This window comes from Silene latifolia, chromosome 1 (assembly GCF_048544455.1).
Source record: "Silene latifolia isolate original U9 population chromosome 1, ASM4854445v1, whole genome shotgun sequence".
Classification (NCBI taxonomy): Eukaryota; Viridiplantae; Streptophyta; class Magnoliopsida; order Caryophyllales; family Caryophyllaceae; genus Silene; species Silene latifolia.
Genome location: NC_133526.1, coordinates 168,310,668 through 168,325,576, shown reverse-complemented (window position 1 = coordinate 168,325,576; position 14,909 = coordinate 168,310,668). Strand labels below are relative to the sequence as shown.

General features: G+C 36.5%; 2 protein-coding genes and 1 non-coding gene across 3 annotated transcripts; all 3 read right to left on the bottom strand.

Moving 5' to 3' along the window:
• Positions 1-5,842: 5,842 nt before the first annotated feature.
• On the bottom strand, positions 5,843-7,178 carry LOC141611303 (ubiquitin-ribosomal protein eL40 fusion protein). The gene is made up of 4 exons (XM_074429819.1): positions 6,900-7,178; positions 6,712-6,798; positions 6,479-6,596; positions 5,843-6,214 (listed from the first exon to the last, which is right to left on the bottom strand). The coding sequence occupies exons 1-4, from the start codon at positions 7,000-7,002 to the stop codon at positions 6,106-6,108; spliced, it is 417 nt and encodes a 138-aa protein (XP_074285920.1). The 5' UTR covers positions 7,003-7,178; the 3' UTR covers positions 5,843-6,105.
• Positions 7,179-8,657: 1,479 nt separating this feature from the next.
• LOC141611311 (uncharacterized) lies at positions 8,658-12,413 on the bottom strand. Its single transcript, XM_074429832.1, has 5 exons — positions 12,117-12,413; positions 11,011-11,249; positions 9,967-10,079; positions 9,211-9,351; positions 8,658-9,102 (listed from the first exon to the last, which is right to left on the bottom strand). Exons 1-5 carry the CDS (start codon positions 12,370-12,372, stop codon positions 8,850-8,852), a joined length of 1,002 nt encoding a protein of 333 aa, XP_074285933.1. The 5' UTR covers positions 12,373-12,413; the 3' UTR covers positions 8,658-8,849.
• A 54-nt stretch (positions 12,414-12,467) lies between these two features.
• Positions 12,468-12,547, bottom strand: TRNAL-UAG (transfer RNA leucine (anticodon UAG)). The gene has a single exon. It is a non-coding gene; the product is annotated as a tRNA-Leu (tRNA).
• Positions 12,548-14,909: the final 2,362 nt, after the last annotated feature.

Sequence of the window (14,909 nt, the reverse complement as noted above, 5' to 3'; positions counted from 1 at the left end):
GGACAAATCGAGTTCCTAAAATCCAGGTTTGATTTAGTGACGAAAACCCGCAAATATCGAATTATAAGGGATTTAAGTCTAAATAAAACATTAAGATTAAAAGTGAATTACTAAAAGATGTTTATGTCCTGAAGGATGAAAGAAAATAAGAAAATAAGACGAAAAAGGCAAAACAATGCAAACCCGAGGAAGAAGAAGAAGAGCAAAAGCAGCAAGCAGCCTCTAGAAGAGGCGCAGCATATGCTGCGTTTCTTCTTGACGTCTGATCTCCTCTGTTTTGTAAAAAACGGTTTTACAAAAGGGTTTTTAAAATCGGTTTTGAATGTACTTTCGACGTAAACCTTACATTAATTGGTACAAAACTAAAAACATAAATTAAAAGTAGGATTTACACCCTCAGACTTACATGTTTCACGGAACGAGATTAACTAAGTTAACGTTAGTGATTGCTCGACTCGAATGTATATAGAAAGTGCCCTCGTTGGAGGATTTTAAATTAATTGATTGATTGATGTGTAGTGGTCAAATTGGTCGGTCATGCAACGTGACTGGTACTCAGAATGATCTGAGCTTACGTGGTCGACTGATCAAGTACGTAGGCGTCGAAAGCTTAGAGCAAGGTCTAGAATGCAAAGAGAGAAGACAAGGGCGGACACTCGCGTGAAAAATATGGAGACCGGAGGTCTCTATTTATACCAAAAAATTTGAAAGAGTTTTGGAATGACACAAACTTTGAAAACAAATCATGGAAATATTCCGTAAACAGCCAAAAAGGGCTGGAGAAGGGGCGTAGCAGCTGTTGCGGTCCTTCCAAGAGGCGCAAGATCTGCTGCGTCATTTCCCTATAGGTTTCCTCCTCCGGAAGAAAGATTTCCGTGTTTCTGTTATGGAATTGCGGTATATCTATACTTCCTTATTCCGTAAAATATGATATATGGGAGATATTTTATCAAAAGATATAAAATTTGATTGGGAATAAATATCTAGAACATTCTATGACATTCCGACTCGGCATTTTAAACGGTTTCTTAGAAAATGAAGCGGTTTTTGACCCGGACTCCAAATGAACTCTAATTACTGTCAAAACGACCGTATCGGTGCATAGATGACGACCAAGGGGTAGACTCGAGTGTTTGAGCTATTACCTGACGATAAACTTACGAACTGTTATAAATCGTTCCGCGTACCAAACATGCGGCCCAATCATCACTGGGTGGTTGGCGGGAGGTGTAGAAATGAGGTATCTACAGTAGCAGAGCTCCAGGTAAGAGTTTGCATGTACTGTACATGGAGTAATCCAGATGATACATTAAACGGAAATACACCCTTGTTTTCTTCCGGCAGCATACCAAGGTCGGCCTTAGCACTGCTTTCTTGCGCTGCTCCTCTGCCCGTGCTCTTGCTATGAGAGTGTAACCAAAACCCGCGTCGTGATGAGCCTGCTCTACCGCCCTTTCACTAGTGAACAAAGTCTGGCCAACCTTCTTTCCCTGAGAAGTGTGTGTGGCACGAATACGGGCGGGTGACATATGCTTCAAAATAATCTTTTTTCCGTCTTTTACTAAAGAAAGCATGTTGCTTCTTCCTTGATGTACAACGTCTCTATCATACTGCCATGGACGACCCAATAATAAATAATAAGCATCCATTGGAACGACGTCACAAAGTACTTCATCTTCATATGGTCCCATGACAAAATTCACCCTAGCCTGCTTTGAAACTCTGACTTTATTACATTCCCTGAGCCAGTGCAATGAATAAGGTTTTGGATGAGGTGAAGTAATTAAGGCCTGTTTATCGACTAACTCAGTTGATGCCACATTAGTACAACTACCCCCGTCTACAATAACACTACACCATCGATCTTAGACCTGGCACTTGGTGTGAAAAAGCTGGCCCCGCTGCTCTTCTTCCTTTGTTTCCACTGTTGAATGCAACATACGTCGCAAAACCAAGGGCGTATCATAAATAAGAGCTTCATAAGTCATTGTCTCGTTTGGTTCTTCCTGTGCACTAACTTAGAATATCCCATCCTCCTTAGGTGCCTCATCTTGCAACCCGTCACGCAAACTGATGGCTTCTAGTAAAGTAACGGTTCGTCTGTTTGGGCATTCACTTTGAAAGTGCCCGAACCCTTGGCATTTAAAGCAACGAATTTTCGAAAAAATTCAGTGTATATTGATTTATTAGGTGCCTTTAACAATGCAACTCTCTCTTTTTCACATGTATATAAACCTACCGCTCCTCATTTTATTGGTAATGTTATTCCTATTGCGCAACATTTTTACGATTATCGTAATAATGAACTCTTTAGCGAGTTTCTTCCACAAATGGAGACCAAGTGGCCGAAGTATTTGTCCGATATTCCTATTGTTTATATTTTTTGTATGATTTTAGACCCTAGGTGGAAATTAGAGAAAACTATACAGTTAGTTGGTGCTTGTAAGAATCTATTATGTTTATCTTTTAACGAAGATCAATATAGAGAAAATGTTAGATCCAAATTTTTAACCATTACGAGTCTGCTATTGGTAACTTCAGTCACGTTTCTTCCCGTCCTACTTCTAATGCAGGTAATAGTGGTGGTGCCATTTGAGGAACAAGCTTGGTCGCTCTTAAAGGTTTGGTGAGTCGGGTAAGACCGAATCGACAACAATCTACTCCAACATCCAACTTGGCCGAGTATCAAATGTACATCAGCTAATGATTATTTGCGAGGTATATCCGAAGAAGAGGTCAACAACCTTGACCTTTTGCAATGGTGGCGAAATTAAATGAGGTCGCTTCCAGTGATGTCGGCAATAGCAAGGGACTTTTTAAGCATGCAAGTGTCTTCCGTTGCATCCGAAAGTTGCTTTAGTGGAGCAAAAAGGGTATTGGATGAAAAACGAACTCGTCTAAGATCCGATACGCTTAAAATGTTGATGTGCCATAAGGATTGGATGGTTGTCGAGTATCGACAACAAGAAGAGGTCGATCATGAAAGCGAGTATGATTCCGACCAAACAAGCACTGAGTCAAATCCATAGTTGCATATTATATTAAATAAACTTGTGTTATGTATTTTTTTTTCTTATTTATTATTTTGTTACATTAGATTAATATCGTTTCATCGTTTTTAAATTAGATAAAATTGTAGTTACATTGATCATCCTTTTTTAATAAAAGATTGAGGTATTTTTTTAATGTCGTTTCTTAATCGTTTAATTAAATTTCTTTTTTCATCGTTTCTTAATTATTCAATTAAAAATATTTTTTTTAATATCGTTTCTTAATTATTTAATTAAATCGAGTACATAAAAAATACAAGTAATCAAGTACATTAATATTTAATAAAATATATATTTAAATCATTAATCAGCATTTATTAAACAAAAAATACTAAAATTATACTTTCTCCATTCAACTCCACTCTACCACTTTTTTTTTCACGTTTGTCAACGCGTGTTTTACGCACTAAATATCGTTAGCTACGTATTTGCAAAAATTATAAAAGTTAGATATTTTTAATGTACTCATAAAGACGAATCAAACAAGATCCCACATGAATATATTTCCACTTACATATCGAGAGAAAATCGAAATTGAATACACAATTGTGAATAGTGTACAAAAGTGAAATAGGTAGAGTGGAGTTGAATGGAGAAAGTATCAATTATATAGCATTTTTTTAAAATAAAAAAATATTAAAGCACATGGACCAGCCCACGGACAAGGCACGAAACGCCCATGGGCCAGGAACGGCCCGAGCACGAAAATGGTCGTGCCTTGAGCGGGCCACAGCGTGGGTTAGGATCAGTGGGTTTGGCACGACACAACCTGAGAAGCCCAATATCCGTGCCTGGGTCGGGCCAATTTTGGGGGAAGACACGACGGGCCGGCACATTGCCTTTCCTATTCAAGTGGTTGGAAATTAAAGGCTAATCAATCATAGGAAGCATAAAGAGTGTCCCAGGAGATTTTGTGAGTGTATTTAGGATCACCCCTATATTTATGCAAAATTATGTTTTATTTGTCAACTTTATATTGGATGACGATGACCGACCTATATTAATATGTCAGGTTCAATCATAAAACACCGAATGACAAAAATTAAATCTAAAAGTGATTTATTATTAACATATGGGAAAACGGAGAATTTAAGAAAAGGTGGAAAAAAGAGGGGGTAAAGAGGAAAAAAAATAGGTGGACCATGTAATTGGGGTTTAATGGTGGTTTGGTAGGTGGGCCATGTAATAATATTTTGTGTAAATATTAAAGGGGTATAAGGGCAATTTGGTAATATTGTGGGCCAAATAAAGAATGTTACTTTTGGTTTAGATGATCTTGTTTATAATAGTAAATGCCTTTGATTTGGGTGGGAAGAAGTAGTATTTTAGATTGGAGTTGACTCAATATAAGACTATGTTTATATGATACTTCCTCCTATTCATTTTAACTCTTCCCCTTTCCTTTTTCATCTATTCATATAACTCTCCCTCTTTCCTTTCCTTATTTAGTAAAGTTTTATACTTATTTTAATCACCTTACCCCACAACATTACCCCACAATACTCATACTTTATCTTATTTTAATCACATTACCCCACAATAATACTTATTTTAATCATCTTACCCTACAATAATGCCTTCCCTCTCTCCAATTACCTTAAACCATCACAATACTTTACAATAAAATAATTCTCCCCTTAATTTGCTGCCCTTTTAAAAGGGGAGAGTTAAAATGAATAGGAGGGAGTAACTTTTAATCCTAATACAAATTGGTACGAGTTTGATTAAAAACAAACAATATCATAGTATCATACTAATGTAAATTAACGGTGACGGCGGAAATCTGAAATTAAAAAAATCCATCTCAAAATCAACGTTATTGGCATGGGTGAGTGTATTATTTTAAAGTAGGGAATAATTGGCAATCAAGTGTTTGACTTAAATTGGATAAGGATTATAATTGTCTGGTAGTTCATCTTATGCCATTAGTGTTTTGTTATCTTGAAAATTATGACAACCAAACTAAAATCTAAAATAATTTTGGTTATAATCTGATATATAAAAAAACAGTTGTGAGTTATGAGTACATACATGAATACAGTGAATTAGACTTGCATTGCACTCCGTCTTAATTGTATTTATAAGTAATAAAAAGTTGGTTCAAAGAAATGTCCCCCGATGAAGGAACAAAGTTAAAAGAGTATGGAAAAAATGGTGGTAATTAAGCTGAATATAAGAAGATATCTGAAAATGGTGAGGAAAGAGTAAGAAATTGGGGCGGGGTTGCAATTACTCGAGTAATTTGACAGCTGCGTAATGTACTATTTCTAAACCCCCTTGATTTGTCTGCATGCTCTTTTGAGGATGGATACACTAGCGTTGGTACAACTGGAATGCTGCTGCTGCTGCTGCACCCTGTTTCATTGTTTCACCTAACCACCCCCACTTTTACTACGTAATGCAGCCATCCATCCACCTTATTTGTTTCAGAATTGTACTACCTCTACTACTCTACTCGACACATGCATGATGCATCTCATCCCCCATCCATTTTCCTTCCCCTCAATTTCACATACATAATAATAATCAACCAACTATACCATCATAGTGTCATATATATTTAGACGATTTTCAATGACTTTCCTCTTGAAGAGCGTGCAGATCGAGCCTAATTAATCAAATATTCTTTACAAAATAATACGGAAAAATGCACTCTTTTTTAATTATTTATCCACATATTATCTTGATCAATATTTTTTTATCTCAACTAGAGGATCTTTCATGCATGAGGATGAGATGATAGGATCATATTTCATATACATACAGATTAATTAAATAATAGACACAAAAAAGATTCATAATCTCAACATATTTTATATATATAAAAATATAGCCAGATGAGGTGAGCCATACACACAGAAGCACAACCAACGAGCGAGCGATTAATGTTGTTAAACCAGCCATACTTAGTTACTCCTAATAATAATAATACTTAAAAACTTAAATTAAGATAAGACCTAAAGAGCCAAGGTTAATAAGAACAAGCTAAGCTAACCCATCACTTGCATTATTTAGATAATAAACCTAAGGCTTATGACGTCATTATCTTAATTAGTTAAGCGACTGCATTCTCCTGGAAAACCTTCTTCTTCCTCAGCTCATTGCTGTGTCCACACTTCTTCTTCCTGCAATTTGTGGCCTTGGGTGGTAGACGAGCATAGCACCTGCATGCACAACGTAGTACGGATATTACCCATGGAATTATTCCATTACCTACTATATACTCCCAACAGACCATCAATCTTATACAGATTAATTATAAGACTGAGTATATATATATAAAAGGAAAATGAAGATGAAGACAACAACATGAAAGCATGCAAACAATAAATGATTATTAGGTATTACAAATAAATAATTGCATAGGAGAGAACCAAAAAGGAATTGAAAATAAAACACAGAGATGGGAGTAAAAAAAAAAGGCATACTTGCGGCAAATGAGCTTGTACTGCATGTACTTACGAGCCAGAGCCAAAAGATTGGGTGCGTAATTCAGCTTACCAACACCTCCTCCACGAAGCCTCAACGACAGATCCACAGTTGATTCTACAAAATTAAAATTACATGTCAACCAAACCATAATAAACAAACAATAATACCACCGGCCGGTTTAAACAAAATCAAAATAGCCAGCCATCCAGCAGGGAGTATGTAGTAGTACCATTGTGAATGTTGTAGGCAGCGAGCGTACGGTCATCTTCCAGTTGTTTTCCGCCAAAGATCAACCTCTGCTCTTCCTTTGGTATTCCTAATATAAACACCACCATACATACCAACCAAATATTAATATTATTATTAATATTAATATGCAAGTATGTAAATGAAACAAAAATAAGATTATGAAATAACCTTGCTTGTGTTGGAGCTGAGCCTTGAGAGATGCAACGCTCAGGCTGCTCTCAACTTCCATGCTCATAGTCTTGCTACCTAGGGTTTTCACGAATATTTGCATTTTTTCACTTTTTTTATTGTTAGGAAATTGAAGATGTTGTTGAATAGTGAGTGGGAAATGAAATGTGGTATGCACTCTATTTATAGGGAAATATGGTGGTGAAATATCTACTGTTGGGGTGAAAAATGAAATGCAGGGAGGAAAACCTTTGTCCAAGGCATGGGTATGTCATATGTGGCATCCAAGGAACGTGGTTGGTAGCTAAAAAACAAAACGCCATCATTGTATTGTATTCTACTGTCCAGCCCCAACGACTCAAGGTGGTGCTTTATGTGTATTGGATGGATAAGTACAAAGTTTAAATTTCATTTTTACCCCTTTATTCCTCCTACCACGTACAAATTACATCAACAATTCTGGCTCTAATATATGCTCGCTCATACGGAGTCTCTAATATATGACTTCAATCAACCATTGTAAGACTGATTGTCGACACTTGGTCATTACTCCATTCATCTTGCTAAGCCAGATATTCAATACGGATTACGGAGTATATATTTAGATGGAATAACATAACATGACTGGAGCATAGCTAAACCAAAATTAGATAGTGAGTCAACTTCAATAATCTATATTCCTACCTATTAAATTTAGTTGTTATAGATTTTACTTATTTATCAATTGCCTTTTCTAACAATAGAAATTATTAGGAAGAGACTCCATTAAAAATAAGTGGGGGAAAAAGGAGTTTCGCCATCTTTTTAGCCTTCTTATTATCTATGCAACAATCGATATTCTTCACAAATTTGTGGACGAGAGGAATGTTTTTACTAATGTTTATCATGTCTACGTCTATGGAGGGTGTCATTCGCGGTGAGGTTAAGCATAAGAAACTCGTATTAACATTATGCAAAGTAAACATTAAAAGTTTGGAAGGATGTACTCCAAAAAACTTGACGTTAAGCTTTTACAAACTAGTGCTCAAGTAATCAAATGTCCTAAACATCATATCCGATACCAGTCGTCTATCTTTATATTAAATGCTGTGGAGTTTGAGCATCATCGATGCTAGCTAGCTCTATCGACAGAAAAGAGCATGCATGGTTCGGAGTTGCTAGGATTTCGGAACATATTCAAAGTAATAACATCGTTGGCTTTCAAACCAAGCCCTTTGCAGAACCTGAACCAGCCTTTATTAAGAACATATATCGGCTTTGTCGTTTGGGGATTCCAAACCTGAAACCTCATATAGTATTCACGTTGTGGCTCTTCGTCTTCACAGATCACAGTAACCTTGATGGCATCCTGAATGCGTCCGCCCTCTTGTTCGAGTCCTAGGTAGGGAAAGAATACGACTACATCTTCTCTGGGCAGTAGTAGCCTCTGAAACAGGATGCTTACGTCAGACCGCAAAAGCTTCTTTACCACGGGGACACTCAGTTCCACAGGCTTGCTCAGGTCCATTTTGTTTTACGAAACAGCTTATTAATTTCTCGGAGATAATTGTAGAGTTGTATGCACGAAGCTATTATTTATATAGACATAGAGTTCACTGAATATACAAATCATGATGATCCTAGTATGACTATGGGTAGGTTTTTTAAAGTCAAAACTGGTTTCCTAATTGCATTGGGTTTGTAATTGGTCGTTGGCAATTCACTGGTACTCCTGTTTACATTGATAATTCCGAATAAAGAATTAATTAGACGAATTCAAGGTAAATAGAAACTAAATTAATACTCCGTTTATACTTTTTATTTGGCTTTTCGCATAATGTTCAATGCTTCCAATTGATGTTTCAATGCTCTGTGGTTTCATATATCTCAAACCCAACAAGAAGGTTTCTCTGAATGTTAAAAATAATTATAGCAGTAGAAGATACCCACAACTTTAACCTAGTACCTGCTTCAAGCAAGGGAAGCAATTCTTGGAGCAACGATCTCCAACAACCCCTTAGGATTGTCCACATGAACCCAATGCCCAGCTTTAGGTAGTACATGAAGAGAAAATTTTCCCTCGGATCCATCCCTTTCCTTGCGAGAAAGCATTTCAAGCCTCTGAATGACATGTGGGTCCCATCGGTCACTGTTCTCAGCTCGCACAATCGAGATTTCTGTTCCTCTTGGAGGGTGCTCTAGGAGTGGCCAATAATCTTTCTCCCTGCGGATAATTTAGTGAAACAAATATTCAACGCATATAGAGGAGAGAAGGGATGGATGGCACCCAGTTTCGAGAAATTATAGCATGAATGCTGTGAGGAATAAGCACCTGTAAGACTTAAACATCTGAACTGCACCTTCGAGATTGAATGCCCATACTTCGTGAGCATTAGACTTCTTGAGGTTACTTCCAAGCCATTCAGACAATGACTTTGAAAACCCCAATTTCACCATATGGTCGACAAGCCACCTGAACAAGAATTCCCACGTTCATTAAAACACAAATTGCATGTTTTCATATAAAGCATACACATCTACAAAATAAAAGAAGTCCTTCCTCAAAATTTCAAACTAGCAGAAAAGCAATGATCAGGCGACGAGTCAATGAGACCAATGACGAGACGATCAATAAGAGCACAGTCAGCACACAAGTATAGGCTCTCTTGCTTACAACCAAATCAAATAGGTCAGTGACCTCTGAAAGTACCCGAAATACCAGTAGCTAGCGCACCTAGCCCCAACTCTCCCAGAACAAAACGTATTAAAGGTATGATTCCGACAATTTTCAAGTTTATCTTCAAGAAAGTATTTTCAATCTCTCCTTCAAAGACCAGAAAGTAGGTAAGAAGTTGAACTGCTTTCTTAACAAGCTTCTGCTAAGTTTTAGAAGATTGAACAAACTATTAGTGAATTTTCACTCTCTTTCTCACCGCTTGTGAATTATAATTAGTAGAGAGGACATAAAAGGGTAAATGGATAATGGATAATGGATAATAGTACATAACTAATACGGAGTAACTTTCATGCAGTGACTACAAGGTAACAAGTTCAAGAACATAGCAAGAATTCTTTTTGAAGTCCTCACTTTCTAGAAGGTATTGGTGACGGAAGACTTTGCAATGTCTCCAAGACTTGCTCTACTTCTCCACTACTATCTTCAGGACTCACAACCCCAGGTACCGAGTCCAATACCCATAGCTGCTCTGCACCATGAAGATAAAAAGCAAGGGACCCTTACATCAAACATTATCATAGACTGATAGAAAAATTGAAATGAGAATCAAAGAAGAAGAAGGGCACGCAGAAAACCATAAAACTGCTATGGAAGTAACACTTCACCAATTAACAAGAAGTTGCTTCTATCAAACTAAGCAATTCATTTTTAATCCAAACAGTAGATGGAACTTGGAAGCCACCTATGTCGCACTATACACAAATTTTCATTAAAGATGGTCTCATTATAAAATAGGATGGTTTCTATTTTGTTTCAATTTAGGGTCAGTGGGTATATGGATGGGGTTTTTTAATTAAATGGGTTGGTCTCACATTAAAATAGTATGACCGTCAATAGACTTACTGAGTTGCTGCACATTAGATAAATTCATTGCGGCCAATAAAATAGTTATGGTATATACAGAGAAAAGCTAACTCGTTTATAACAACTCACACCTTTATAATCTGTATAAACTAGTTTCCAATTAACCTCGTAACTTTATAATATGTAAACATTAGTTTCCAAACCTTTATTATTTAGTTTGTGTAGTCAGACTTCAGCTTCAACATTACTTCAAATGAGTTTTTTCAATTTAAATAATCTGTTTGATCTTTGTCGGTAATTATCAAAGTTTTTTTTCTTGAGTTTCCATATGTCAGTGCACGAGAGAGCGCGTTATTTTACTGAATAACCAGTTCAAATGTATCAAGCATTTTCGTTTCAGCCAAAGCATGATTTGCTAAACCGGTGGAGACAGTCACAAGATAAGTAACATTTATATCATTTTGGCGCAAAGAGAAAGTAAAATACGGATCAGCACAATTAAAATATCAATTGTTGAAAATATTTAGATAATAATCATCAATACTGAATAAACAAGCAACCAAGCCACTTAGTTCCAACATGTTTATATACCTGTTTTGGCAAAGCTTTAGAGTCGCCAGAATCCATGCCAGCACCACTTTGAGCAAATTGCAGAGCAACCTTACCACCCAAGGAGTGGCCAATAACCACATCAGGCCAATCCCAGCCCTTGGATTTCACCAAGTTTGCCAAATCCGCTGCAGCAGTTTCCAAGTTATGCGGTGGATGAAGATCCTGCACCTCAGCTGATGTTCCATGGTTCCTCAAGTCAACAAGCACCAGCCTCCACTCTACAAAACACCCATAAAAATATCCAGATCAAATCGAGTAACACATCAACTTGATAAACAACAATTTGATTACAAATAAAAAGTTACGCTTACAATGTATACATGCTTCAACAACAACAATAACATAATCCAATGCCTCAAGAGCTCCCGCAACGTTGCGAGTTAAAGGGGGTGGGGAATACCAGTCTTACCCTTGTGTTAGTAGCAAATAGAGGCTCTTACCCGATAATAACCCAATAAGAACACTGTGTCGTATATGCATCGACTGACACTTTTAAAGTATAAAGAAACACGGTCACTTTAGTGAGTCATCTTGCTTTCTTCCATCACTATCTAGAACCAAAAACGTAACAAGACTTTGGCTTCACTGGAATCTACACACACTCCATCAAATAAGAATCCATGCTTACTCTTTAATCAACTGACATCAAATCCCACATCCTAAAAAGCAATACCACCCCTTATTCGATACTGGGGGTTTAAGGATTACTAAATATTGTCAATTGTATTTCCCTTCTAAAATAGGTCTGAATCCCTCATTGGGGCTCTTTCTATTTCAACTAATCCGAATTCTGCTAACTTACAGTTTTCTTTCGAGTTTTAAGTTAATGACTTGAATTTTCATGAAGTCACATAGAAATGCACAGTAATACTAAAGGTATTTCAGAAAATGTAAACAAATCAATGGAACGGAAGACGTACTTAGATGTCTAAGACGCCGCCTGTTCATTCATGCTTATTCAACAAAAGCAGCATTAAACATCCATCAACTAAATACGCATACCAGAAAAACTAAAGACAAGATCATAAAACTCAAAATAATCAAATCAAATTAGAAATTAACAAGAAAAGAAGCCAAAATTATACCTAAAGAGGAATTAGAGGAGAGATAAGAAGCAAGATTGCGAGCAAAAGATCGCCAATTTCTACCAGAACCCAAAAGTCCATGAAGTATAAAAGCGGTTGAATCGTAGGGTTTGTGCACAGAATTCGAAGCTCTTATTTCTTCATATGCAACGGTTTCAATCCACCTTTTGTTATTGTAACGATTCAAAAATTGAATGTTGGACTGAGTCAGCAACCGAGTTAGTCCGAGTTTGTTGTTCACCATTTTCATAGTCATTGCAGTCGTTTTTGAAAATCATATGGACAAGTTGCAATTAAAATAGGTGAATGATGCGACGTCGTTTTGGTGGGGAATTGAGGGAAGTAAAAAACTGACAGCTGTGGGATTTGAACCCACGCCCTTTCGGACCAGAGCCTAAATCTGGCGCCTTAGACCACTCGGCCAAACTGTCTTCGTTACCTAAACACTTCATTCTAGTTAATTATAAGGTTAATCACTTTCGTTAATAAAGGGAAGGTGATATGAAGTTTTTTGTTAAGTATAATGTTCAAGAAGATAAAAGGAAATCTACTTAATTAAATGGGGCTTGAAGAAAGTAACTATGAAACGTATTTATTAAAATGGGTGGGACACTTTTTTCATAGCGTTTTTATTAGACACGTCATTTGAGGTAGGGTGAGGTATCATATTTGAGTTTAACAAAAGTAAGCAAATGGAAAAGAGAGCACATTGACGCTGGCCTTAATGGATGAGAAATCTATAATCATACTTGCCTGATTTATTTGTTATCTTTATCTAAGACCATACATGTTTGACCACAACGTTTTTTATTAGGCACGTCATTTTTATCCAGAACTTTGCATATGCATGTTCTAAATTATACGGATATGGTTCGACATTGGCTTTTACTAGCTACATTTTGAAGGCATTTGTCGGTCTTTAAAAAAAATTTATTAGACAAATCTCCAAGACCATATGCATGTTAAAATCAGAATTAAACATAAATAAAGAGGGCAGTCTAATTACCTCGCAGTGGAGTAAATCCATGAGCAATAATATCCAGCAATATAAGAAAATAAGACCGGATCTGAATAAACCAACTACTACAAATAACCAAGAGCACTCCAATCGTAGTGCCTCCACCAGTATCCACACGAATAAACAGGAGATGCGATTTGTATGCTAGTACACAAGGTAGGGTTTTATTATTCTCACAGAAAAATAGGATAGATCAAACTGACTCCCATATATCTCTATATATACGGGAGTAATAACTCAGTTTCCTAATCAAACCCTAACTTTAATCGCAGCTGGGCCTAATCTAATTAGAGCCCTATTTCCATATTTCAGTCCGACTGTAAAAGGAAACACCGTATTCATCTTGTGTGTGACCCAATGGTCCCGTTTAATTCTACACAAGTCTTTAAACTCATTTAAGACTCGGTCCGTAAGCGGCTTCTAGCAAAACGTTACAGTTAACTATAATATAAACCGGGTTACCTTAATTGGACTCCGGACATAAATCCAACAGTCCCCCACTTGTACTGTGTCCAATTAAAACTGTCTCTTTGCTTCTATTGTTCCAATCAAGACTAAGGTAGGAAAAGTGTCAACCTTATATGTCCCAATCATTTTTCTCGAATCTCTGAGTTGAATTGTTAAAGCAGACGACTGACAATCACCTCATCTGAGCGCGGCCACGCATTTCACAATTCACACTCTTCGAGAGGCCAGAAACAATAAACTTCCTTCACTAAGGAAGGAACAAATCCCATGTTGTTTAACCACATCTTATCACACGATCCATAATAAGCCAAAGCATTGTCGTTATAGTCACCAGTCACGGCTGACGTTTGACAATGTCAAAACAAACTACTTAGCATGTACAGAATAGTGAATTTTAACTACATGCCTCAAAGTTCAAAACTGTTTTGAAAAACTTTGTTAAAACAACACTACTACAAAACTAGGCAACCACAACGGCACTTTAACAACGCTTATTCACGAAAATTACGAAAAGACGTTGTTGAATGGATTATTGTTTTTCCGCGCAATTTTACTAAACTTAATTACAACGGTTTTATTTATGTCACCCGTTGTTATTAGTTTTAACAACGGGTAAAACTTACATAACCGTTGTTAATATAAAAACTAATAACAACAATTTACTTTGTAATACATTATAACCATTGTTAATAATTTGGCTCAAAATTAGTGAAAAGTAATTACAACGGTTATATTAGAACCCGTTGTTAATACTTTTTAACAACGGTTGTCAAAGGAACCGTTGTTAATATATTATCTAATGACAACAGGTTTATGTGTAATAACCGTTGTCAATACTTTCAAGCAAATACCACAATATATACCACACAAACACTGATCAGCTACAGCCACAAACACAAACACAAACACACAACCACACTCTTTCTCATCGTCTCATTCTCATCGTCGCTTTATCATCTCCGTCACTGTTGTTGTCATCGTCTCTTTCTTTCTCTAATTATCAGGTATATATCTATCGCTTTATGGTTTTAGGTTTTGTCATCTCCGTCATTATTGGTCTTTCTCTAATTATTTTATTTGCTGTGTTTTTCTCCGTCATTGTTCTTTCTCTAATTATTCGCTTAGTTTTTCTGCGTTTATTAGTAAAACAAATTAAATAAAATAAAATAAAGAAGATGATGGAGAGGATAGTAAAACAAATCCACATTTAACATACATAAACTTAATTAATTGATATATATACATAAACTTAATGCATTGGAAAAAAATACATTTCTTAGATGTTCATTTAGGGATGCATTCTCTTC